The sequence below is a fragment of the Amblyraja radiata genome, chromosome 4 (assembly GCF_010909765.2).
Source record: "Amblyraja radiata isolate CabotCenter1 chromosome 4, sAmbRad1.1.pri, whole genome shotgun sequence".
Classification (NCBI taxonomy): Eukaryota; Metazoa; Chordata; class Chondrichthyes; order Rajiformes; family Rajidae; genus Amblyraja; species Amblyraja radiata.
The window spans coordinates 121,122,762-121,150,153 of record NC_045959.1 but is presented as its reverse complement, the minus strand read 5'-3'; the positions used below and the strand labels follow the sequence as shown (position 1 = coordinate 121,150,153).

Here is a 27,392-nt window from a genome sequence, read left to right as displayed (position 1 = left end):
TGGTTTGCAAAAGCCATATGTTACAAAGTAAATTGAATCTTTTAAAATACATTAAATTACATTATATTCCGTAATACAAGTCTTTACTGTTAAATGTTGTCTATACAGTTCAGAAGAATGCTTAGGTAGACACAAAATGCTGGAGTAACTCAGCAGGACAGGCAGTCTCTGGAGAGAGGAATGGGTGACGTTCCCGGTCAAGACCTTTTTTCAGAAGAATGCTTAGCTGAATTTCCCACATTCCTATAGATAGTTGTGGAGGAATTTCTTTAATCAGAGGGTGGCGAATCTGTGGAATTATTTGTCACAGGCATATGTGGATTCTTGATTAGTACAGGTCAGGGGTTATGGTGAGAAGGCAGGAGAATGGGGTTAGGATGGAGAGATACTTCAGCCACGATTGAATGGCAGAGTAGACTTGATGGGCCGAATGGCCTAATTCTACTATCACATGATCTTATGATGACATGGATGATCATAAAACTGATAGCTTTTTTTTGAAGAAGTGACCAAAAAGGTTGATGAGGGCAGAGCTGTAGATGTTGTGTACATGGACTTCAGTAAGGCGTTCGACAAGGTGCCGCATGGCAGGGTTCTCTGGACGGTTAGATCGCATGGGATCCAAGGAGAGATAGCGGAATGGATAGCAAATTGGCTCCATGGAAGGAAGCAGAGGGTGATGGTGGAAGGTTGCTTCTCAGACTGGAGGCCTGTGACTAGTGGTGTGCCACAGGGTTCGGTGCTGGGCCCATTACTGTTTGTCATCTACATCAATGATTTGGATGAGAACATACAGGGCAAGATCAGCTGATGATACAAAAGTGGGTGGTTTTGCAGATAGTGAAGATGGTTGTTTGTGAAAGATTGCAGCAGGATCTGGATCGATTGGCCAGGTGGGCGGAGGAATGGTTGATGGAATTTAATACAGAGAAGTGTGAGGTGTTGTATTTTTTTTGACGTCGAACAAGGGCAGGACCTACATAGTGAATGGTAGGCCTCTGGGTAGTGTTGTCGAGCAGAGGGATCAGGAGTACAGGCAAGAGACTCTGTGCATCTACCTGATCTATTCCTCTCATGATTTTGTACAACTCTATAAGATCACCCCTCATCCTCCTGCGCTCCATGGAATAGAGACCCAGCCTACTCAACCTTTCCCTATAGCTCACACCCTCTAGTCCTGGCAACATCCTCGTAAATCTTCTCTGAACCCTTTCCAGCTTTATCTTTCCTATAACATGGTGTCCAAAACTGAATACATTACTCTAAATGCAGTCTCACCAAGTCTCATGCAGTCTTATACAACTGCAACATGACCTCCCAACTTTAGTACTCTTCATAACCCCTCAGACTCCATCATCTACAAATCAGGAGAAATTTACAGCAGCAACTAACCCCCAGACCACATTTCTGGGATACAAGAGAAAACGACAGCATCATTCCGGGGGACGGGGATGATGGGAGCAGAAGCCCATTTGATTTCAAGAGGAACATGCAGACTCCACATACTCAGCATCTTTCACACAGAGAGTTGTGTGTTTGTGGAATTCTCTGCCTCAGAGGGCAGTGGAGGCCAGTTCTCTGGATACTTTCAAGAGAGAGCTAGATAGGGCTCTTAAAGATAGCGGACAATAGACAATAGGTGCAGGAGTAGGCCATTTGGCCCTTCGAGCCAGCACCGCCATTCAATGTGATCATGGCTGATCATCCCCAATCAGTACCCCGTTCCTGCTTTTTCCCCATATCCCCTGACTCCGCTATTTTTAAGCCTATCTAGCTCTCTCTTGAAAGCATCCAGAGAATCTGCCTCCACCGCCCTCTGAGGCAGAGAATTCCACAGGCTCACCACTCTCTGTGAGAAAAAGTGTTTCCTCGTCTCCGTTCTAAACGGCTTACTCCTTATTCTTAAACTGTGGCCCCTGGTTCTGGACTCCCCCAACATCGGGAACATGTTTCCTGCCTCCAGTGTTTCCAAGCCCTTAACAATCTTATATGTTTCAATGAGATCACCTCTCATCCTTCTAAACTCCAGAGTGTGCAAGCCCAGCTGCTCCATTCTCGGAGTCAGGGGATATGGGGAGAAGGCAGGAACGGGGTACTGATTGGGGATGATCAGCCATGGTCACAGTGAATGGCGGTGCTGGCTCGAAGAGCCGAATGGCCTACTCCTGCACCTATTGTCCATTGACTACGGTGAATGGAGTTCCACTCGAGCTGTAATGCAGCGGCACAATTAGCTGCCCCTGATGTTCGGTTTCCCCAGATTGCTGTGAAAGATCAAGGAGTGAAGTACTGTGGTCCAGAGTTATCAGCCGTCAACTGACCCAGTTACCAGTAGAGTCGAGGGGGAAATAACATCGCCACATGGCTCCGTCCCACTTGTAAAGTGATACAAAATTATCACCATCTACACATGGCGGTGCTGGCTCAAAGAGCCGAATGGCCTATTCCTACACCTAATATTCTGTTTCTATACTATATGACTCCTGTATATCAGCGAGACCAAACGCAGGTTCAGTCCGCCTAAACCTACCTGATCACCCGGTTGCCAAACACTTTAACTCCCCCTCCCATTCCCACACTGAAGCCCAGTCTGAAGAAGGGTTTCGGCCCGAAACGCTACCTATTTCCTTCGCTCAATAGATGCTGCTGCACCCGCTGAGTTTCTCCAGCATTTTTGTGTACCCACACTGACATTTCTGTCCAGGGCCTCCCCCACTGTCAGAGTGAGGCCCAGCGCAAATTGGAGGAGCAGTACCTCATATTTCGCTTAGGGCAGTTTACACCCCAGTGGTATGAACATTGACTTCTCTAACTTCAAGTAGCCCTTGCTTTCCCTCTCTCCATCCCCTCCCCCTTCCCAGTTCTCCCACCAGTCTTACTGCCTCCAACTACATTCTATCTCTGTCCCACCCACTCCCCTGACATCAGTCTGATGAAGGGTCTCGACCTGAAACGTCAACAATTCCTTCTCTCAAGAGATGCCGCCTCTCCAGCCGTTCTTCAGTTTAAACCAGCATCTGCAGTTCCTACCTACACAAGAATATTCAACTATTCTTTTCATTTCCTTCCCATTTCTATTCAAAGTTGTCGCTCAGCTGAGTTGCGTCCATGGGCTTGCTGTAAGGATAAATGTGTAGATGGTGATAATTTGGTATCACTTTACATGTGGGACGGAGCCATGTGGCGATGTTATTTCCCCCACGACTCTACTGGTAGCTGGGTCAGTTGACGACTGATAACTCTGGACCGCAGTACTTCACTCCTTGATCTTTCACAGCAATCCGGGAAAACCAAACATATCTGTTCTTTCACGGGCAGCTAATTGTGCCGCTGCATTACAGCTCGAGCGGAACTACATTCACCGTAGTCAATAGATAATAGGTGCAGGAGTAGGCATAAATGCTGGAGAAACTCAGCAGGTGCAGCAGAATCTATGGAGCGAAGGAAATAGGAATTTAACAGGAGTAGGCCATTTGGCCCTTCGAGCCAGCACCGCCATTCACTGTGATCATGGCAGATCACCCCCAATCAGTACCTCGTTCATGCCTTCTCCCCATATCCCGACTCCGCTATCTTTGAGAGCCCTATCTAGCACTCTCTTTAAAGTATCCAGAGAACCGGCCTCCACCGCCCTCTGAGCAGAGAATTCCACAGACTCATAACTCTCTGTGTGGAAGGTGCTGACTATGTGGAGTCAATATGATCATGGCTGCTCATCTAAAATCAGTACCTCGTTCCTGCTTTCTCCCCATATCCCTGGATTCCTTTAGCTCCAACAGCTAAATCTAACTCCCTCTTGGAAACAAAGCATACAGCAGAGTATACAGGAGTTGAATATTCTTTTGTACCTACCCTCCTCGTTAATATCTTCAATTTTAGCGGGGTAGTACCGACAATCAGTCCAACGAGCCAGAACTTCATCTCCCGCTTTGAAAACCTGCGGAACAACAACAACTTTATCCACAACTTTCATAAATCATTGAATTTTGATGGAACCGAATCCACAAAAAATGGAACCATCAAATTAAAATTAAATAACATCAAGTTATGTTTAAATTGATCAAACTTTCTCTCATTGAGAAACATGTTGAAATACTACTTGACCTTCTGCCTAAAGCACGCCTGTGAAAACAAATGCACAATATTCCAGAGGTGTATCACACTGAATAGGGTAAAGGATGAGGAAATCCAGTAGCCCAGTCCATCACACACCACACTCCCCACCATTGTAGATGTAGCCCAGTCCCACACACACCACACTCCCCACCATTGTAGCTGTAGCCCAGTCCATCACACACCACACTCCCCACCATTGTAGATGTAGCCCAGTCCCACACACACCACACTCCCCACCATTGTAGATGTAGCCCAGTCCATCACACAGACCACACTCCCCACCATTGTAGATGTAGCCCAGTCCCACACACACCACACTCCCCACCATTGTAGATGTAGCCCAGTCCCACACACACCACACTCCCCACCATTGTAGATGTAGCCCAGTCCCACACACACCACACTCCCCACCATTGCAGATGTAGCCCAGTCCATCACACAGACCACACTCCCCACCATTATAGATGTAGCCCAGTCCCACACACACCACACTCCCCACCATTGTAGATGTAGCCCAGTCCCACACACACCACACTCCCCACCATTGTAGATGTAGCCCAGTCCCACACACACCACACTCCCCACCATTGTAGATGTAGCCCAGTCCAACACACACCACACTCCCCACCATTGTAGATGTAGCCCAGTCCCACACACACCACACTCCCCACCATTGTAGATGTAGCCCAGTCCATCACACACACCACTCCCCACCATTGTAGATGTAGCCCAGTCCCACACACACCACACTCCCCACCATTGTAGATGTAGCCCAGTCCCACACACACCACACTCCCCACCACTGACTCCATCTACACTTCACGCAGCCGACATAATCAAAGACTTGTCCCTGTCCCACCCCGGTCATTCCTTCTTCTCCCCACTCCCGCCCGGCAGAAGGTTCAGAAGTTTGAATGCTCACACCACCAGGCTCAGGAACAGCTTCTTTCCCTCTATTATCAGGCTTCTGAACGGTCCTTCCATGAGCTAGGGTGCTGTCCGATTCACCTCTACCCCATTGCGGACATTGGACTTGGTCTGTGGAACTGATGAGAACTATATTCTGCACTCTGTATCTTCCCCTTTGCTCCATCTACTGTAGAGTTTGACCTGATTGTATTTATATGTTATTATACGATCTGACTGGTTGACATGAGGACAATGCTTTTCACTGTACCTCGGTACACGTGACAATAATACAGCTAAACAATCTGTAGCAGGAGATGAGAGACATGGTGAGGTGTTTAAGGGGAAAGGTACAGTGAAAGAAGGGGTGCAGTAGATTGCACAATGAAATCAAAGGCCCACCTGCACAGTCAGAGAGGAATGCACCAAGTGGGCAACAGGACAGTACAGCAACAGGCCCTTCAGCCCACAATGTCACCAAACACGATGATACGTTTAACTAATGTTCTGCAGTACATGATCAATATCCCGTAATCCCTGTGCCTATCTAAAGGTCTCCGAATGCCCCCATCATATCAGCCTCCACCACCACCCTGGCAGTGCGTTCCAGGCACCCACAAACACTCTGTTTAAAAGCCTCCAAATGCCCCTGCCTCTATCAAGTCTCCCCCAAACCTCCTATACCACAGAGAAAACAGATCAAGTTTGTTCCACCTGGCCTTACAACTAATACCCACTAATCCAGGCATCACTCTTTCCAAAGCCTCCACATCTTTATTTAATGGGGCAACCAAAGTCTTATAAAACTGCCCCATGACCTCCTGACAAATGCCCAGTCATTTGTTGGCACCTGGTCTCAGGGACCGTCCCGCCAGCCAAACTGGCCGTGCAGATGTGGAGCAAGCAAATTCAGGACTGTTCTAACTGTAAACACACGTGGACAGCAAACCACAGAAAATAAGTTCTGGCCCCAAGAATCTGTACGGTGGAACAATTGCCCTGAAATCAGTAATGGTATGTTAAACGAAAAAGATTAGTGAAGACAATGTAGGTCCCTTACAATCAGAGACGGGTGAATTTATAATGAGAAACAAATAAATGGCAAAACAGTTAAACAAGTACTTTGGTTCTGTCTTCACTAAGGAAGACACAAACAATATCCCAGAAATACTAGGGGACCGAGAATCTAGTGGGGGGAGGGAGGAACTGAAGGGAGTCCACATTAGTCAGAAAATGGTGTTGGGTAAACTGTTGGGACTGAAGGCAGATAAATCCCCAGGACCTGATGGTCTGCATCCCAGAGTACTCAAGGAGGTGGCCCTAGAAATCGTGGATGCATTGGTGATCATTTTCCAATGTTCTCTCGATTCTGGATCAGTTCTTGTGGACTGAAGGGTAGCCAATGTAACTCCACTTTTTAAGAAAGGAGGGAGAGAGAGAGAAAACGGGGAATTATAGACCAGTTAACCTTACAGTTTTGGTCTCCTAATCTGAGGACGACATTATTGCTATTGAGGGAGTGCAGCGTAGGTTCACCAGGTTAATTCCCGGGATGGCGGGACTGATATCTGATAAAAGAATGGGTCGATTGGGCTGGTATTCACAGGAATTTAGAAGGATGTGGGGATCTTATAGAAACATTCTTAAAAGATTGGACAGGCTAGATGCAGGAAAAAAAATCCCGATGTTGGGGGAGTCCAGAACCAGGGATCACAGTTTAAGAATAAGGGGTAGGCCATTTAGGACTGAGATGAGGAAAAACTGTTTCACCCAGAGAGTTGTGAATCTGTGGTATTCTCTGCCACAGAAGGCAGTGGAGGCCAATTCACTGGATGTTTTCAAGAGAGAGTTGGATTTAGCTCTTAGGGCTAACGAAATGAAGGGATATGGGGAAAAAGCAGGAAAGGGGTACTGATTTTAGATACAGCGATGGTCATATTAAGTGGTGGTGGTGGATCACAGGGCCGAATGGCTGCCTCCTGCATCTATGTTTCTGTCTTTTCGACTGAGTGTCACACTTGCTGCCTGTTTCAGGCGCTATTTCCAGATTTCAATTCCAGAAAGATTTAAATCCTTATTTTTTTCCGACATTACTCTAGTGTTATTTCTGAACTTTCTAGCTGATAAGAAGAATGTGGGAAAAAGAACAGTGACTATTTCCAAAAGTAATTTTAGTTGACTTTATGATTGTCATGTGTAGCAAAGTAGAGTGAAAAGCCTTTAGTTAGAAACATAGACAATAGATGCAGGAGTAGGCCATTCGGCCCTTCGAGCCAGCACCGCCATTCAATATGATCATGGCTGATCATCCACAATCAGTACCCCGTTCCTGCCTTCTCCCCATATCCCTTGATTCAGTTTTTGTTGCATGCTATCCATTCAGCAAGAAGACTACATGGTTACAACCAATCTGCACACAGTGTACAGCTACAGGACGAAGGAGGCTATAACGTTTAGTGTAAGGTAACGTCCAATTAAAGATAGCCCAGGGGTCTTCAATGAGGTGGATGGGAGGTCAGGACCGTTCTCCACTTGGTGAGAAGACAGTTCAGTGGCTGACAACAGCTGGGAAGAAGCTGTCTCTGAATCAACAATTTTTAGTTAAACGTTTCCCATAGTCAACCTAAAATGCTTTTGAAGCAATCAAATTCAAGATGGGTGTGGAGGCCAAATCAATGGATTTTTTTTAAGGTGGAGATGGATAGATTCTTGATTAGTATGGGCGTCGGGGATTATGGGGAGAAGGCAAGAGAATGGGGTTGAGAGGGAGAGATAGATTGAATGGCTTAGTAGACTCGATGGGCCAAATGGCCTAATTCAGCTCCTAGAACTTATGAACTTGTGCCAAAGCCCACAGATTCAAAAGCGTTTGGCTTACTGTAATCTCTTCTTCCTCGAGTGCTTCTTTTCGTACTGGGTGTCCCTCCAGAGGCCGCAGACGGTGACTGTCCCAGTAGATCCATTCATTGTAGCGATGGCTCCATCTCTCAAAGTGGATCAGCATCTTACCTTGCTCATAGTCGATCTTTTCGATTCTTGACGTATACCTCCAGGTGATGCAAGGAAAGACAGGGATTTGTTAATTATTATGAAACGCATCAATGCTTCCAATAGAATCCCCCACTCCTTCTCTCCAGAGATGCTGCCTGTCCCACTGAGTTACTCCAGCATTTTGTGTCTATCATCAGTGTAAACCAGCATCGCTGTTTAGTTTTTTCAGTTCCGTTTATTGTCATGTGTACCGAGGTACAGTGAAAAGCTTTTGTTCTTCCAGTAGAGTTATAATTTGAATGTAACAATAGACAACAGGTGCAGGAGTGGGCCATTCGGCCCTTCGAGCCGCAGGCCGCAACCACAAGCTTGAAAGTGCTTCTCCAGGCTGAGGAACAGCTTCTTCCCCTCTGTTATCAGGTTGCTGGATGGTCCTTCCATATGCTAGAGTATTGTCCGATTCACCTCTACCCCATTGCGGACATTGGACTTAGTCTGTGGAACTGATGCGCTACAATGCTGAGAACTACATTCTGCCCTCTGTATCTTCCCATTTGCTCTGCCTGTTGTACTGGAGTTTGAACTGATTGCATCTATGTTTGGTATATCTGATCTGTTTGAATAACATGCAAAAACAAAGCTTTTCATTGTACCTCTGTAGATGTGACCTAATTAAACCTAAACCTAACCTCAGTCCCAAATTCACCTGCACCTGACATGAATTCTGTACCGAACATCACCAATCCATGCCTTCCAGAGATGCTGGTGACTCACTGACTTGCTTCAGTATTTTCTTTCAGTCTAATCCATATCCTGCTATAGATCCAGAAACCCTGCTCATTATCAACTTCACCAACAGCACGGAAACAGGCCCTTCGGCCAACCGAGTCCACGCGACCTGCGATCCCCGTATATTAACACTATTGTACACACACTGGGGACAATTTACAATTCTACCAAGCCAATTAACCTACAAACCTGCATTTCTTTGTAGTGTGGGAGGAAACCGGAGCACCTGGAGAAAACCTACATGGGTCACGGGGAGAACGTACAAACTCCGTGCAGACAGCATCCGTAGTCAGGATAGAACCCGGGTCTCTGGCGCTGTGAGGCAGCAACTCTACCGCTGCACCATTGTGCCTCCCTTTCATGTCATTTACAAACTTACCAATCATACCTGCTACATTTATGTGCAAATCACACTAATAAATATCACCATGGTCCCAGCACTAATGCTTACAGCTTTCACCACATGTGTGCGTGTATATGGGTTCAAAGTGATGTTAGTCATTGCTTGCAGATTCAGCTCAGGGCCCCTAGTACTGGAGATTCCACTTTTGCTTCTTAATACCCATGTCTGATGTACCAGTTATGATGTTTCACAAATTATAGGAGTAGAATTAGGCCATTCTGCCCATCGAGTCCATATCGCCATTCAATCATGGCTGATCTCTGCCTCCTAATCCCATAACCCTTGACACCCATTCTAATCAAGAATTTGTCTCTCTCTGCCTTAAAAATATCCACTGACGGCCTCCACAGCCCTCTGTGGCAAAGATTCACTACCCTTTGACAAAAGATGTTCCTCCTCACCTCCTTTCTAAGAGTGCCCCTAATTTCTGAGGCTATGACCTCTGGATCTCCCACCAGTGGAAACATCCTCATCTACTCTATCTATGCCTTTCATTATTCTGTAATTTTCAATGAGGTCCGCCCTCAATCTTCTAAACTCCAGCGAGTACAGGCCAAGTGCTGTCACGTGCTCATCATATGCTAACCCACTCATACCTGGAATCATTCTTGTAAACCTCCTGTGGGACAACACTCTCCTGATTCCTTTCATCAGACCCATCATACTAATTGTCTTAGGTACACAAAAATGCTGGAGAAACTCAGCGGGTGCAGCAGCACTAATTGTCTTGTTGCCTCTTTTGCATTTAATAAAGTTTGCTTCTTCCTTGAAAGTCTCCAGTGCCATTGGCCACCTGTTTAGGGGATCTTTAATCTGGATTACAACTGTCAAAACATTCTTCACAACCTAGAGTGAAGTTGATTTTTTATTATTCTGGACAAAGTTAAATAAAGTTATTGAAGTCACATAAGCTGTGGTGCTGTCCGATTCACCTCTACCCCATTGCGCACATTGGACTTGGTCTGTGGAACTGATGCGCTACAATGCTGAGAACTATATTCTGCCCTCCGTTGCTCTACCTATTGTACTTGAGTTTGAAGTGATTGTATTTGTGTACAGCATGATCTGATCTGTTAGGGTAGCATGTAAACCAATGCCTTTGACTGTACCTCGGTGCACACAACAATAAATCTCAACATTCACAAATGGAAAAAGAAGAGAAGGTACATACCATTTCTGCAGATAATCCTGGGCCTCTAAACGAGCCCCCACCGCAAACACAATTCCTGGGCGGTTTGGAGGATTTGTGCTCATCCTTGTCTCTCTCCTCCTTTATTCAATCACCCCTTTCGATTGCCTGAGGAAAAATGCACAGTTTTCGTAAAGCATTTCATTAAGATTAATTCCTCCATGAAGAGCCAGTGGAGAGCCTGGGCTGAAACAGAATCAGGCTGGAATGTCTCTGTGTATAAAATCATGGGAGGAATAAATCGGCTAGATCAGGGGTTCCCAACCTTTTTCGTCCTGTTTACCCCAGGCAACTTTAATAGCGCATAACAATGTTATTTCACTTATTGATGAACAACTAATGATGATCAGATACCGACCGTTATACCAGAACCAAACACAGTCAGTCAATGAGAAAAAAGATGTACACATCCAGAATCAACACATTTACCCCCGGGGGTAAATCTACCCCGGGTTGGGAACCCTTGGGCTAGACGCACAGTCTCTTGCCCAGAGTCGGGGAATAGAGCGGGTAGATGCACAGAGTCTCTTTCCCAGAGCAGGGGAATAGATCAGGTAGATGCACAGGCTCTTGCCCAGAGTTGGGGAATAGATCAGGTAGATGCACAGGCTCTTGCCCAGAGTTGGGGAATCAAGGACCAGAGGACATAGGTTTATGGTAATGGGGAAAAGATCTGAGAAGGTAACTTTTTCCACACAAAGTGTATGGAGCGAGCTGCCAGAGGAGGTAGTTGAGGCTGGGACTATCACAACGTTTAGGAAACATTTAGACAGGTACATGGATAGGACAGATTTGGAGGGATATGGGCCAAACACGGATAGGTGGGACTAATGTAGTTGGGGCATGTTGGCCAGTGTGGGCAAGTTGGGCCGAAGGGCCTGTTTCCACGCTGTATCACTCTGTGACTATGATTATCCACACGTGAAGTGCGTGGTCGTGGAAGTACAACATTACCCGCTGGGTCTCCAGGAGGATTGATTAGGGACCTGGGGTTGTGTAGTATTGGCACATGGGCACAAGGACAAAGTGGGGGTGGGAAATGGAAGGGGAAAAGGGGAACAGCACTGGAATGTGTGGGTTCAAGGTTGGGTTAGGGTCAGAGGGGTGGGGAGACTGAGCGCAGGATGGCCAGGGAAGATAAAACAAAAACCGGAAAGATGGATAACAGGACTGATAGAACAAGATCAAACCCACATAGAGAAATTGCAGCAGTTAGAAGTTAGTGCACACAGTAAGTACACATACTTCTGAACGCAAGGCTACTGGACTGATAGCAACCCGATAAATACTACTGCAATTTATCCTGGTTAATTTATCCAGTTAAATAAGCACTTGCTGACTCTGGTGCCATCTAGTTGCATTGCCAGTGTACATCTTCAGAAAGAAGGTCAGAAGTAATAGGAGCAGAATTAGGCCATTCAGCCCATCAAGTCTACTCCGGCATTCAATCATGGCTGATCTATCTCTCCCTCCTAACCCCATTCGCCTGCCTTCTTCCCATAACCTCTGACCCCTGCATTAAAAAAGCATCAAGAAACTGGTGACATAGGAAAGTGCAGAGTGCGATCTTGATTAAAACATTAAAGTACTGGAGGAACACAGCAACAGTAGACACAGAGTGCTGGAGAACCTCAGCGGGTGAGGCAGCATCTATGGAGCAAAGGAATAGGCGACGTTTCGGTTCAAGACCCTTCTTCAGACTTTCTGAACAAGGCAGGTCAGGCATCTGAGGAGATTGTGGCTTGACCTGAAGGCCATCTGTCCATTCTTTCCACAGATGCAGCCTGCCCGCTGAGTTGGTCCAGCATGTTGTTTTGATCAAGACACAGATCCCTCGAAAGTAGTGATCATGTTTGTGATGCACTAACTATTTGTGTGTAGTGCTTGACCCAGCGTCTGATGAAGGGTCTCAACCCGAAACGTTAACTGTTCCTTTCCTCCAGAGATGCTGCCTGATCAACCAAATTCCTCCAGCATTTTGTGTCTATCTTCGGTGTAAACCAGCATCTGAAGTTCTTTCTTACAGAATTAGATGACACAGGTTACAAAATGAGAAACTGGTAAAACCCCAGCAGCAAAATGTTTTGGGGATTTTTCACCCTTGTTCATTTGTTGAAACACTGTCTATTTCCGGACAACTGCTGCCTTCATTGAGATGCCATGTCATTCCTGTCTTGACCGTGGGTAGTGAGACAACTCATGGTTCCATGGCAACCATTGTACAGCACTATAAAAGCTGCCATCGGGGTGAGAATAAACTGGTGAGGAGAGGAGTGGGCAAGCAGAAACAAAATGCAACTTCTAGCTGTGTGGACACCGTCCAAACTGGCACAAGCGCTGCAAATGCACTCAACGTTATTCCCTTATCTTGTATCATAGGCTGTGACGGCCCCATTGTAATCATGGCTGACTGGTAAGCGTGCAACCAAAGCTTTTCACTGTACCTTGGTACACGTGACAATAACCTAAACTGAAACTGAAAGTGGGGGAGAACGGGTGTGTCAAGAGTCGCGAGAGAGAGCCAAGAATGTTTTATTGTCAAGTTTTAAAGGGCGTCGACCTGACACCTCACCCATCCCTTCTCTCCAGCAATGCTGCCTGCCCACTAAGTTGCTCCAGCTTTTCCTGTCTATCTTGAGTTTGGTTGTCATGTCCCAGATAAACAAAATGAAGTTCTGCTGCTTCTGCTTGTTTACTGCACAACCGCCAACAGCTGGGCTGTCTTGTGCAGGTTACGCTCGCGTGGGCACTGGTTGTAAGACTGCAATTCTTACTTGCAGCAACACAACACAAAATGGAAACTAGTGCAGATGGGCATTTTGTTGGCATGGTTTACTTGGCCTGTGGACCTGTATCAGTGCTGTAAGTCCACTGCCCAGTAACAATCAACACAATGAAGCACTTCGAAAGGTTAATAACACCCCACATCTAGTGGGTAAATTAGCCTCTGGTGAACTGGAGGAGCAATGGTCTAAACCAGGGGTCGGCAACCTATGGCCCCTGGGCCGAATGCGGCCCGTATCCCGAAATCATCCGGCCCGCAGGAGGATTTTATTTCCCCATAATCATCCGGCCCACCGAGCGCCTGCCCCGATCACGGCCGAGCTCCGACTGTACCTCATCCTGCGCAAAGCCACCGGCACGGCCGCGCACCTTCTGTGAACACGTTTAAGAAAGAACTGCAGATGCTAGAAAAATCGAAGGTAGACAAAAATGCTGGATAAACTCTGCGGGTGAGACATGCAAGGGTGAGGCAGCCTCATGCAAACCTTGCATGTCTCACCCGCTGAGTTTATCCAGCATTTTTGTCTACCTTCTGTGAACACGTGATTTGATGCCTGCCATCCGGGGTGGGATCCATGTGCACACGTGATAGACGAGCCCCCCCCCCATCCGCTCAGACAGGCGTCCCGGCCCCTATGCAGAACAAGGTTGCACACCCCTGGCCTAAACCACAACACAAGACCCAGAGGGGGCCTGACAGGGTGTGGGGAGGGGGGTGGGGAGGATGAGGGGAAGTTTTAAACGTTGAAAGAGAAATCAGAATGTACAGGATATGTGTGTAGGAAGGACCTGCAGATGCTGGTTTAAACCGAAAATAGACACAAAATGCTGGAGTAACTCAGCAAGATAGGCAGCATCTCTGGAGAGAAGTAATGGGTGAAGTTTCGGGTTGAGATCTTTCTTCAGACTGAATGGGTGACGTTTCAGGTCAAGACCCTTCTGTCTGAAGAAGTGTCTCGACCTGAAACGTCACCCATTCCTTCTCTCCAGAGATGCTACCTGCCCCACTGAGTTACTCCAGCATTTTAGTTTCAGAGATACAACGCGGAAACAGGCCCTGCGGCCCACCGGGTCCGTGCCAACAAGCGATCCCCACACATTAACACTATCTTGCACCCAGTAGGGACAATTTTCCTTTTTACATTTACCAAGCCATTTAACTTACAAACCTGTACGTTTTTGGAGTGTGGGAGGAAACCAAAGATCTCGGTGAAAACCCATGCAGATCACGGGGAGAACGTACAAACTCCGTACAGACAGCATCCGTAGTCAGGATGGAACCTGGGACTCCGGCGCTGTATTGTGTCTATGTACAGGATTTAGGCAGAATCAAAGAGCATTAGAGTAGGAAATGTGTGACAAAAGATGAAAGCGATCAACTGCATGTACTGGCCACAGCCAGGAGAATGAACTCAATGTCCTGATACCCAGAGGATCACAAGGCCACACGCGCATGCATCATACAACTGTACAGTTTCCGCCATACTCACCAGTCCCTCTATCTTCATTTCCTATTCAGCATTATTTCCCTCATCATACATCAGTGCTGCAGCAAGTGTAGGTCACGGACAAAGACATCCCTGCAAACATCATGTTTTACAAATCAACTATGTCCAAAGTCAGCATTCCACAATTACTATAACCGTCAGGAAGCAACAAAGAAATTACAGACATTTCCACTTTCCATTTATTCATTTATTTAATATTTTTCCCATCAACTGAACCAAAACATTCACTCCACGTTTCACCATCACTTCTGAATGGGATAAAGGGTGAGGAATTCCAGTAGCCCAGTCCATCACACAGACCACACTCCCCACCATTGTAGATGTAGCCCAGTCCATCACACAGGCCACACTCCCCACCATTGTAGATGTAGCCCAGTCCCACACACACCACACTCCCCACCATTGTAGATGTAGCCCAGTCCCACACACACCACACTCCCCACCATTGTAGATGTAGCCCAGTCCATCACACAGGCCACACTCCCCACCATTGTAGATGTAGCCCAGTCCATCACACAGACCACACTCCCCCCCACATCAGGCTTCTGAACGGTCCTTCCATAAGCTAGTGTACTGTCCGATTCACCTCTACCCATTAGAGCCTTGTTACCATTATGTGCTACATTGCTGAGAACTATTTGCTCTATTGTGCTTGAGCTAGACGTGATTTATGTATTGTATTATCTGATTGGATAACATGCAAAACAAAGCTTTTCGCAATACCACGTGCAAAAATAAACCTAAACATCAGCAGTTCTAGGACTTCCATTTCACGAAACAATCCTAAACTTGGCGGCACTCGTATGGAAAACAACTCTACATTGTACTGGCAAAAAGACAGTGTTGCAGTAACTCAGCGGGTCTCCAAAGAAGGGTCTCGACCCGAAATGTCGCCTATTTCCTTCGCTCCATAGATGCTGCCTCACCCGCTGAGTTTCTCCAGCATTTTTGTCTAGTCTCGACCCAAAACGTCACCCATTCCTTCTCTCCAGAGATGCTGCCTGACCCGCTGTTACTCCAGCTATTTATGCCTATGGTCAGTGCATAACCAGCATCTGCAGTTCCTTCCTACACATCTCTGGAGAACATGTATCGGTGACCCTTCTTTAGACTCTGCTACTGCTCATATTTCCCTGCACAGTCAGGCCACATCTGTTCCCATTTACACTGTCTCACACCATCATTATTTTTAAACAACTTTACTAAATCACTTTTTAACCCGAATCAGCTCCATTATCTATCACGGTGTTTAGATTTACCACCAGGCAACATCATTGAGAATGAATGTACACTCTTGCCCAAAAAACTCTTCCAAATCAGAATGCAGGATCTCAACCTTGACCTACTTTGAATGAATAGGTTTATTGGCCAAGTATTCACATACAAGGAATTTGCCTTGGTGCTCTTCCCGCAAGTGACAACATGACATACAGTGACAATTAGGAATGACACATAAAACATTAATAATGAAACATTATCGATTAAACATGTGAATTACGATTAAACAGGTAGAAGTGTGTACAGATATTCATCGCATTTCAATTTTTAGACAGTATTTTTACCCTAATCCAAGCTTTATTTTCTGATGAATATATCCAGGAAGTTGATGTTCTTAACTTTGTGAACTTGCACTAGCCTTTCACATCACTAGGTCCTCGCCCAAAGAACAATAACTATAAAACTAATATCTATAGTAAGGTTTACTGTCACTAATTACTCAAATATATTGAGCTGCATCCTGAAACTACCAACAATGAGCCTAATAATAACTCCATGGAGTCATACAAGGTATTGGTCTAATGAATAAAACGGCAATTTCCCCCGTCCGTATCACCAAAATGAGTCACACAACGCTCTGGTAACTCTGGTTTTGGACGAGGTGCTTGGCATCTGTTGAAGAGGCAACACGATATCCCTATTCAGTTTGTTCACTCCACAACTGGAGCCCAGTGACCAGGCCAGCTCAGCCCAGCCTGTGTGCTTCATTTTGTACCCTCACCCTCTCTCTAAGCATGAGCTGGCAATACGCAAAGCACTATCCAATGTTAAACATGATGAATGATTAAGATCAAATCATAGATAAAAATGCTGGAGAAACTCAGCGTGTGAGGCAGCATCTATGGAGTGAAGGAATAGGTGACGTTTCGGGGTGACCTTTGCTCCATAGATGCTGCCTCACCCGCTGAGTTTCTCCAGCATTTTTGTCTACCTTCAATATTTGCAGCATCTGCAGTTCTTTCTTAAACAATGATCAAATCAAAGGTCTGGAGATAGGTATGGAAACTTGCATATCTTGTGCAGATACATCACAAATTCACCAGGATAATAGACAATAGGTGCAATAGGCCATAAGGCCCGTCAAGCCAGCGCCGCCATTCAATGTGATCATGGCTGATCATCCCCAATCAGTACCCCGTTCCTGCCTTCTCCCCATATCCCCTGACTCCCCTATCTTCAAGAGCCCTATCTAGCTCTCTCTTGAAAGTTTCTCTGTCAAAGGATCGTGCTGTGACTGGAGTGGTTGAATTATAAGGATATTGGAGAGGCTGTGACTGTGTCATGCAATGAAGGACACTGAGGAGTGACGATGTAGAGCTTTAGAGCATGTTTAGAGCATAGATAGGGGAGACAGCCAGGGTATGGAACTCGAATGCATGTGTTTCAGGTGGGACGGAATGACTGAAAGGTGATCCGCGGGACATTGTTTGGATCGTGACCATAAGATGTGTGGTGGGTACAAGGGAAGAGTTACCAGAAGTGGTGGAAGAAGTAGATACAACTATGATATTTAAAAGACATTTGGACTGGTACATGGATGGGAAGAGTGTAGAGAGATATGGGCCAAACGCAGGTAAGTGGGACTTGCACAGACACATGTCTTAGTTGGCATGGACTTTAGCCAAAGAGGCTGTCTCATAGAGTGGCACAGCATGGAAACAGGCCCTTCGGCCCAACTTGTCTCCATGATGAATAACTCTGAATCTTTTAATAAAACAAACTTCACAACACATTATTGACTAAACCCTCGTTCTGCCTTCATTCTTAGTGACAGGTGTCAACAAGCCAGCAGTCACACAACTGATTAACCCTAAATAAAAGAAAATTCATTAAATACAACCTTCCAAAAGAATCTGTCGAGTTAAGTGCACAGATACTTCTGCCTCACCGCCTGGTGAATGTGCATGTGGTTCACCAGAGGGCTTTGCAATAAACTATCATGCTTCGCATCATGCCAACCACCCCCAGGGACTTCTTCGTCAATACAACAAAAACCACTCCCAATAAATAAGTAAATTGACATTTCACATTGGCCAAACAATTCAGCTGCAGGTTTACTTCTAAATCAACACTTTTTCCTTTACATTGGGTTCAATTATCCGCAAAACAAATCTGCAGATAGGATGCTCCTTCATTAAGCAGCAGTGGATATATTTAAGGCAGAGATAGATGGATTCTTGATTAGTACGGGTGTAAGGGGTTATGGGGAGAAGGCAGGAGAATGGGGTTAGGAGGGAGAGATAGATCCGCCATGATTGAATGGCAGAGTAGACTTGATGGGCCGAATGCCCTAATTTTGCCTCTATCACTTATGAACTTAAATCTTCTCGGCATTCCTTTCCGCTCAATGACAGTCAGATGTATAATTACAGACAGAGCAGCCTGGATTGTCACTCATTGTGTCAGCTTTCAAGTGTGGTGCTAATCCTCCTGGGGAAAGAACGTCCCATGTCTCACCCCGGTCCTTATTCCGTCAGCCAGGGTAGAATGATTGCCCTCCAGATGTGGAGAGGATGTTTCCACTTGTGGGAGAGTCCAGGGCTAGAAGTCACAGCCTCAGAATTAAAGGACGTTCTTTTAGGAAGGAGATGCAGAGACATTTCTTTAGCGAGAGGGTGGTGAATCTGTGGGATTCATTGATACGGACGACTGTGGAGGCCAAGTCAATGGATATTTTTAAGGCAGAGATAGACAGATTCTTGATTAGTACGGGTGTCAGGGGTTATGGGGAGAAGCAAGGAGAATGGGGTTAGGAGGGATAGATCAGCAATGATTGAATGGTGGAGCAGATTCATAGAAACATAAAAAATAGGTGCAGGAGTAGACGATGGGCTGAACATGAAGGTGGGCTGACCATTCTAGTCCTATTGGCAAGCTTACCAGTACAATCCTTTCAGCAGATACAATTGTAAAACTGCCTTACAAGGGTTTAATTACGCGCACATGTATATACTGACATATACACACACACATATATAATTACACGGACATAGATATACATATACATAGATATACTTCACTTGCATCTCCTCCAACCTCATCTACTGTATCCGCTGTTCCAGGTGTCAACACCTGTACATCGGCGAGACCAAGTGCAGGCTCGGCAATCGTTTCACTGAACACCTCCGCTCAGTCTGCCTTAACCTATCTGATCTCCCGGTGGAACAGCACTTCAACTCCCCCTCCCATTCCCAATCTGACTTTTCTGTCCTGGGCCTCCTCCATTGTCAGAGTGAGGCCCAGCACAAATTGGAGGAACAGCACCTCGTACGTCGCTTGGACAGCTTACACCCCAGCGGTATGAACATTGACTTCTCTAACTTCAAATAGCCCTTGCTTTCCCTCTCTCTCCATCCCCTCCCCCTTCCCAGCTCTCCCACCAGTCTTACTGTCTCTGACCATATACTATCTCTGCCCCGCCCACTCCCCTGACATCAGTCTGAAGAAGGGTCTCGACCCGAAACGTCACCCATTCCTTCTCTCCAGAGATGCTGCCTGAATATATTATATATATATACACACACACACACTATATATATGCACGTATATACACACACATGCTGCGGATATCTTTAAGCTAGAGATAGATAGATTCTTGATTAGTACAGGTGTCAGGGGTTATGGGGAGAAGGCAGGAGAATGGGGTTAGGAGGGAGAGATAGATCAGCCATGATTGAATGGTGGAGTAGACTTGATGGTCCGAATGGCCTAATTCTGCTCCTATCCTTTATGAACATATAATGTAAGTATATCATTCATTCTCAGCGGGGTATCAGTGAGTTCCCCGGTGCTGGAGCTGGGCCAGGTCCTTCGGCCCATGGTGCCGGTGCCGGAATGAGCGGAGCTCCTGTCCTAGTCCGGGTTGGACCGCGGCCACATGGATGGGGAGAGAGGGAGGGCCGGGCCGGTGCTGCAAGCAGCTGGGGCACTGTTGCCCCATCGCACGGGGCCCTCTCTCCCCCAGGCTGGCCACCTCCCCCGGCCCCCGCCCGCCCGGCCCCAGGACCCTCTCCCCCTGCCCGGCCCCCGGACCCTCTCCCCCTACACACAGTGCCCGTCCCCGGGCCCCGGCCTCACACACAGCCCCCGGGCCCACTCTCCCCCGGCCCGGCCCTGTCCCATACACAGCCCCGGCCTCACCTGCTGCCCCGGCCCGGCCCTGTCCCCACACACAGCCCCGGCCCTGTCCCCACACACAGCCCCGGCCTCACCTGCTGCCCCGGCCCTGTCCCCACACACAGCCCCGGCCCTGTCCCCACACCCAGCCCCGGCCCTGTCCCCACACACAGCCCCGGCCTCACCTGCTGCCCCGGCCCGGCCCTGTCCCCACACACAGCCCCGGCCTCACCTGCTGTCCCGGCCCGGGCCCCCACCACCACAGCCCGGCCCTGTCCCCCACCACAGCCCCGGCCTCACCTACTGCCCCGGACCGGACCCGGCCCGGCCCTGTCCCCACACACAGCCCCGGCCCTGTCCCCACACACAGCCCCGGCCCTGTCCCCACACACAGCCCCGGCCTCACCTGCTGCCCCGGCCCGGCCCGGGCCCCCGGCTCGCCGCCGTCCACCTGCGCTGCCGGAGGTGGGAGCGGCCCCGCTGCCCATCAACGGCCCTCGCTCGGCCCGCGCCGCCTCTCGCTGCCCCCCCGGCCCCGGCTCCTCTCCCCGCCGCTGCTGCTGCTGCTGCCGCCGCTCCCGGCTCCTGTCCGTGTCCCTGTCCCGGCGCCGTCCGTCCGTCCGTCCGTCCACCGCCAGCCCGCCGCCGCCTCCCGCGCAGGCCCCGCGACGTCACGGCGCAGCACACGACGTCAGCGCGTCGTACGAACGTCACCGCGCAGCACACGACGTCAGCGCGCACCGGCCCCTCTACGTCAGCGCGGCGCACGAACGTCAGCGCACAGCACACAACGTCAAGTGGCACAGTCCCCCGCCCGTCATCGCGCAGTCCCTGCGTCACCACGCACCGTCTGCACGCTCACGGCGACGTCAGCACGCAGTGCCCGCCCTCACTGCGAGGCGGCATCAAGCACGCTGACACGTATGCACGCACGCTACACGTCAGCACGCACCGCCTCCCCGCGTCCCGTGACGTCAGCGCGTAGCCCAGCGTCGCATCTGGAGCCGGGCCAGGTCAGGCCCACCTGCGTGATGGAGCCCAGGTGAGTTCGGCATCACCTGCGGGGACCGGCTCACACCTGCGGGGACCGGCTCACACCTGGCCACCGGCTCACACCTGGCCACCGGCTCACACCTGCGGGGACCGGCTCACACCTGCGGGGACCGGCTCACACCTGCGGGGACCGGCTCACACCTGCGGGGACCGGCTCACACCTGCTGGGACCGGCTCACACCTGTGGGGACCGGCTCACACCTGTGGGGACCGGCTCACACCTGGCCACCGGCTCACACCTGGCCACCGGCTCACACCTGTGGGGACCGGCTCACACCTGCGGCCACCAGTTCACACCTGGCCTCCGGCTCACACCTGCGGGGACCGGCTCACACCTGTGGGGACCGGCTCACACCTGTGGGGACCGGCTCACACCTGCGGAGGACCGGCTCACACCTGGCCACCGGCTCACACCTGCGGCCACCAGCTCACACCTGTGGGGACCGGCTCACACCTGCGGCCACCAGCTCACACCTGCGGGGACCGGCTCACACCTGCGGGGACCGGCTCACACCTGTGGGGACCGGCTCACACCTGCGGGGGACCGGCTCACACCTGGCCACCGGCTCACACCTGTGGGGACCGGCTCACACCTGTGGGGACCGGCTCACACCTGTGCGGACCGGCTCACACCTGTGGGGACCGGCTCACACCTGTGGGGACTGGCTCACACCTGTGGGCACCGGCTCAGAAAAACAGGTGCAGGAGTAGGCCATTCGGCCCTTCGAGCCAGCACCGCTATTCACTGTGATCATGGCTGATCATCCACAATCAGTACCCCGTTCCTGCCTTCTCCCCATATCCCTTGATCTCTTGAAAACATCCAGTGAATTTACCTCCACTGCCGTCTGCAGCACAGAATTCCACAAATTCACAAGTGTTTCCTCGTCTCAGTCCTAAATGACTTACACCTTATTCTTAAACTGTGACCCCTAGTTCTGGACGTTAACCAGTCTGAAGAAGGGTCTCGAACCGAAATGTCTCCCATTCCTTCTCCCCAGAGATGCTGCCTGTCCCGCTGAGTTACTCCAGCATTTTCTGTCTTTCTTCCCTATCCATTCAACATGGACAAGGCACTTGGACATGTACATGTTTAGGAAGGAACTACAGATACTGGTTTAAACCGAAGATAGACACAAAATGCTGGAGTAACTTAGCGGGACAGGCAGCATCTCTGGAGAGAAGGAATAGGTGACGTTTCTGGTCGAGACCGTTCTTCAGACTGGTTAGAAATATTGTTCTCTCACCCATGTCTCTATATCTCTATCCCTAACCAGTCTGAAGAAGTGTCTCGACCCGAAACGTCACCCATTCCTTCTCTCCAGAGATCATATGGTCATAAGCGATAGGAGAAGAATTAGGTCATTTGGCCCATCAAGTTTAGTTTAGTTTAGAGATACAGCGCGCAAACAGGCCATTCGCAAACACACACTAGGGACTATTTTTACATTTACCGAAGCCAAGTAACCTTCAAACCTGTACGTCTTTGGAGTGTGGGAGGAAACCGTAGATCACGGAGAAAACACACACAGGTCACGGGGAGAACGTACAAACTCCGCACCCGTAGTCAGGATCGCACCCGGGTCTCTGCGTTTGCTGTAAGGCAGCAACTCTACCGCTGCGCCACCGTGCCGCCGTCTACTCCGCCATTCTATCATGGCTGATCTATCTCTCCCTCCTCACCCCATTCTCCTGCCTTCTCCCCATAACCCCTCATACCTGACAGTTGCTGAGTTACTCCAGCATTTTGTATCTACGATATGAATATTGATTTCTCTAAATTCAAGTAACTCCTCCATTCCCAGCCTCCCTTCTTAAAGTAAAATAAAGGTAGCAGGAGCTGTGGTATTAACACTGTTTATTGGGTCTGCTTGCTCTCAGCCGTGTATCAGCTGTCAACATAAAAGCTGCATTACATCGTTGCTTTACATGTGTTATTTACGCTTGCTAGTGCTGGCTTCTGCCTATACGCTGGGCCTCTAGTGCTCTGCCTATACGCTGAGCCTCGCTCGCCCTCATCACTTTGTACAGTTGAAACCTGGAAAAATAATCATTTCTTTAAAGAAAAAAGTCCCCTGTGGCGTGTTCGTGTGCGTGTGTGTGATAGTCGCTGGCACCGGTCTCCAGCCCGACCAACAGTGGGCAACTGGGTGAGTTGGGCAAAGCCAGTTGCAGGGTACAAACAAAGAAACCTGCTCCCAGCAGAGCAATACATAACTAAACAAGAGATCGAAACATCTCCAAAAAACGCATGTGCGTTTTCTGTCTGCGTTTTCTTTCTGTTCAGGCTGCGCCCTGATTGAGCAACACACGGACAAACGTCCCAACTACAGAGGATATCTATCCTCAGCCGTGTGTGCATAGTTTCTGGGTGTGATAAACCACGGTGACTTTATGTACTGGCAGCTCTCCAGTTACTCTACAACGGGCGATGGGGAGAGTATGAAGGTGACACTCAGAGTGAACGTGTCACACACACAGAACATCCAGGGTGGAGGTGAGTGAACAACAGAGGCAGAGAAACTATCGCCGCGCATCACCGTGCCCTAGTCTGTCGGGAACGGCGAGCTGCTCTCAAACTGATGGGAAAACACAATGTTCAAAACATCATCCCGACGCTGGGACAGTTTAGAAAAGAGCCAGTCATCTGCCAACATGACACGGTGAGAGGGGAAATAGAGAAATGTTAAAAGGCACAGAGCTGAAACGTTTGTCTGTGAGAGACACAAAATGCTGGAGAAACTCAGCGGGACAGGCAGCATCTCTGGAGTGAAGGAATGGGTGACGTTTCAGGTCATAGTTACATAGACAATAGGTGCGGGAGTAGGCCATTCGGCCCAACGCAGGAGGTGAAATAGAACAGAAAATCAGGCTGGATGTTCACACGACAATCCTGGATTGTCCTGGATCCTCTGTAGAACATAGAAAATGTGTGCAGGATTAGGCCATTCGGCCCTTCAAGCCAGCACCGCCATTCACTGTGATCATGGCTGATCATCTAAAATCAGTACCCCGTTCCTACTTTCTCCCCATATCCCTTGATTCCGTTAGCTTTACGAGCTAAATCTAACTCTCTCTTGAAAACATCCAGTGAATTGGCCTCCACTGCCTTCTGTGGCAGAGAATTCCACAGATTCACAACTCTCTGGGTGAAATTATTTTTCCTCATCTCACTCCGAAATGACCTACACCTTATTCTTAAACTGTGGCCCCTGGTTCTGGACTCCCTCAACATAGGGAACATGTTTCCTGCATCTAGCCTGTCCAATCTCTTAATAATCTTAAATGAAGAGTGCTGGCTAAGTGTTTGACAAGAAACAACTTGCAGGTCTCCCTTCTTCCCGAAGCGTCACCCATTCCTTCTCTCCAGAGATGCTGCCTGTCCCGCTGAGTTACTCCAGCATTTTGTATATCTTGGGTGTAAACCAGCATCTGCAGTTCCTTCCTACACATTCCGTTAGTCTGTGATCTTGCTGCCACAAGGCTTGGGCTGGACTGCTGCTCCCTGGGCTGAATGGAATCCGCCAGGCTTTGCCCCAGTGTAGGCCGAGTTGGCAGAGGGTTTCCATGGAAACGGCGAGCCGGTGGCTGGCGGTCAGTTGGCAGCGTGGGTGATGCCGGGTGTTGGCGGTGGTCAGTTCCTCTTGCTCACCACCTGCTGCCGGAGTCGATCCCGCTTCTTCTTCTCAATCAGGCTACAAGGAGAAAGGAAACGAGAGAGGGACTGAGTAAAATATCACCCATGCTATATCAATGTAAACGGTCGATTATACACACTGGGTCTTGGCTCATAGACTTATGGGCCTGTCCCACTTAGGCAATTTTTTGGGCGACCTCATGTTGAAAATTTTTCGGAGACTGTGGCGACAATATTTGCTGTCATAGGTGTTGTCGCCAGGTATCATAGGTGCTGTCGTAGGTTGTCCCCATTAAAATTAGTTCCTGGCAGTGGCCTAAGTGGGACAGGCCCTATAGGCTCTTTAGTCCTGGTGTGAAAACGCACACCTCCAGATTCAGGGACAGATTCTTCCCAGCTGTTATCACGCAACTAAACCATCCTACCACAACCAGAGAGCAGTCAATAGACAATAGGTGCAGGAGTAGGCAATTTGGCCCTTCGAGCCAGCACCGCCATTCAATTACGTACCCATGTACGCTGATCATCCCCAACCAGTACCCCGTTCCTGCCTTCTGCTCATATCCCCTGACTCTGCTATTTTTAAAAGCACTATCTAGCTCTCTCTTGAAAGCATCCAGAGAACGGTCCTCCACTGCCCTCTGAGGCAGAGAATTCCACAGACTCTGTCTTGTCCACAGTCCTGAACTACTATCTACCTCATTGGTGACCCTCGGACTATCCTTGATCGAACTTTGCTGGCTTTACTTTGCACTAAACGTTATTCCCTTATCATGTATCTGTACACTGTGGACGGGTCGATTGTAATCATGTATTGTCTTTCTGCTGACTGGTTAGCACGCAACAAAAGCTTTTCACTGTACCTCGCTACATGTGACAATAAACTAAGCTATGACTGTAGAGGCATGCAACACAGTAACAGGCCCTTCAGCCCAACTCACCCACACCGACCAACATGTCCCATCTACACTAACCCCACCTTCCCGCGTTAGGCCCATATCCCTCCAAAGCTGACCTATCCATGTACCTGACGTATCCATGTACCTGTCCTATCCACCTATCCAAGTACCTGTTCAATCTATGTACCTGTTCTATCCATGTACCTGTTCAATCCATGTACCTGTCCTACCCATGTACCTGTCCTACCCATGTACCTGTCCTACCCATGTACCTGTCCTACCCATGTACCTGTCCTACCCATGTACCTGTCCTACCCATGTACCTGTCCTACCCATGTACCTGTCCTACCCATGTACTTGTCCTACCCACATACCTGTCCTATCCATGTACCTGTCCTATCCATGTACCTGTCCTACCCATGTACCTGTCCTACCCACATACCTGTCCTATCCATGTACCTGTCCTATCCATATACCTGTCCTATCCATGTACCTGTTCTATCCATGTACCTGTTCAATCCATGTACCTGTCCTACCCATGTACCTGTCCTACCCATGTACCTGTCCTACCCATGTACCTGTCCTACCCACATACCTGTCCTATCCACGTACCTGTCCTATCCATGTACCTGTCCTACCCACGTACCTGTCCTACCCACATACCTGTCTACCACTACCCCTATCCATGTACCTGTCCTACCCATGTACCTGTCCTACCCACATACCTGTCCTATCTATGTACCTGTCCTATCCATGTACCTGTCCTATCCATGTACCTGTCCTATCCATGTACCTGTCCTATCCACGTACCTGTCCTATGCACGTACCTGTCCTATGCACGTACCTGTCCTATCCCATGTACCTGTCCTATCCACGTACCTGTCCTATCCACGTACCTGTCCTATCCATGTACCTGTCCTATCCATGTACCTGTCCTATCCATGTACCTGTCCTATCCACGTACCTGTCCTATCCACGTACCTGTCCTATCCATGTACCTGTCCTATCCATGTACCTGTCCTATCAGTACCTGTTCAATCCATGTACCTGTCCTACCCATGTACCTGTCCTACCCATGTACCTGTCCTACCCATGTACCTGTCCTACCCACATACCTGTCCTATCCACGTACCTGTCCTATCCATGTACCTGTCCTACCCATGTACCTGTCCTACCCAAATACCTGTCCTATCCATGTACCTGTCCTATCCATGTACCTGTCCTACCCATGTACCTGTCCTACCCACATACCTGTCCTATCTATGTACCTGTCCTATCCATGTACCTGTCCTATCCATGTACCTGTCCTATCCATGTACCTGTCCTATCCACGTACCTGTCCTATGCACGTACCTGTCCTATGCACGTACCTGTCCTATCCATGTACCTGTCCTACCCATGTACCTGTCCTATCCATGTACCTGTCCTATCCACGTACCTGTCCTATCCACATACCTGTCCTATCCATGTACCTGTCCTATCCATGTACCTGTCCTATCCATGTACCTGTCCTATCCATGTACCTGTCCTATCCACGTACCTGTCCTATCCATGTACCTGTCCTATCCATGTACCTGTCCTATCCATGTACCTGTCCTATCCATGTACCTGTCCTATCCATGTACCTGTCCTATCCACGTACCTGTCCTATGCACGTACCTGTCCTATGCACGTACCTGTCCTATCCATGTACCTGTCCTACCCACATACCTGTCCTACCCAC

General features: G+C 48.8%; 2 protein-coding genes across 3 annotated transcripts in view; both read right to left on the bottom strand.

Moving 5' to 3' along the window:
* Positions 1–20,696, bottom strand: part of phf20l1 (PHD finger protein 20 like 1) — a gene marked incomplete at its 3' end in the record, with an annotated part of 88,905 nt that extends 68,209 nt beyond the window's left edge. The window contains exons 1-5 of the mRNA XM_033020367.1: positions 20,487–20,696; positions 14,669–14,758; positions 10,377–10,502; positions 7,901–8,069; positions 3,853–3,937 (exon numbers count right to left, since the gene is read on the bottom strand). Of these exons, the coding sequence (XP_032876258.1) occupies positions 3,853–3,937; positions 7,901–8,069; positions 10,377–10,459 (337 nt within the window). The remainder of the gene's footprint in view (positions 1–3,852; positions 3,938–7,900; positions 8,070–10,376; positions 10,503–14,668; positions 14,759–20,486) is intronic.
* Positions 20,697–22,974: 2,278 nt separating this feature from the next.
* Positions 22,975–27,392, bottom strand: part of LOC116972541 (1-phosphatidylinositol 4,5-bisphosphate phosphodiesterase gamma-1-like) — a 127,882-nt gene continuing 123,464 nt past the window's right edge. For both annotated transcript variants that reach the window (XM_033020365.1, XM_033020366.1), the window contains exon 32: positions 22,975–24,828. In XM_033020365.1, coding sequence (XP_032876256.1) covers positions 24,768–24,828 — 61 coding nt within the window. In that variant the 3' untranslated portion in view covers positions 22,975–24,767. The remainder of the gene's footprint in view (positions 24,829–27,392) is intronic.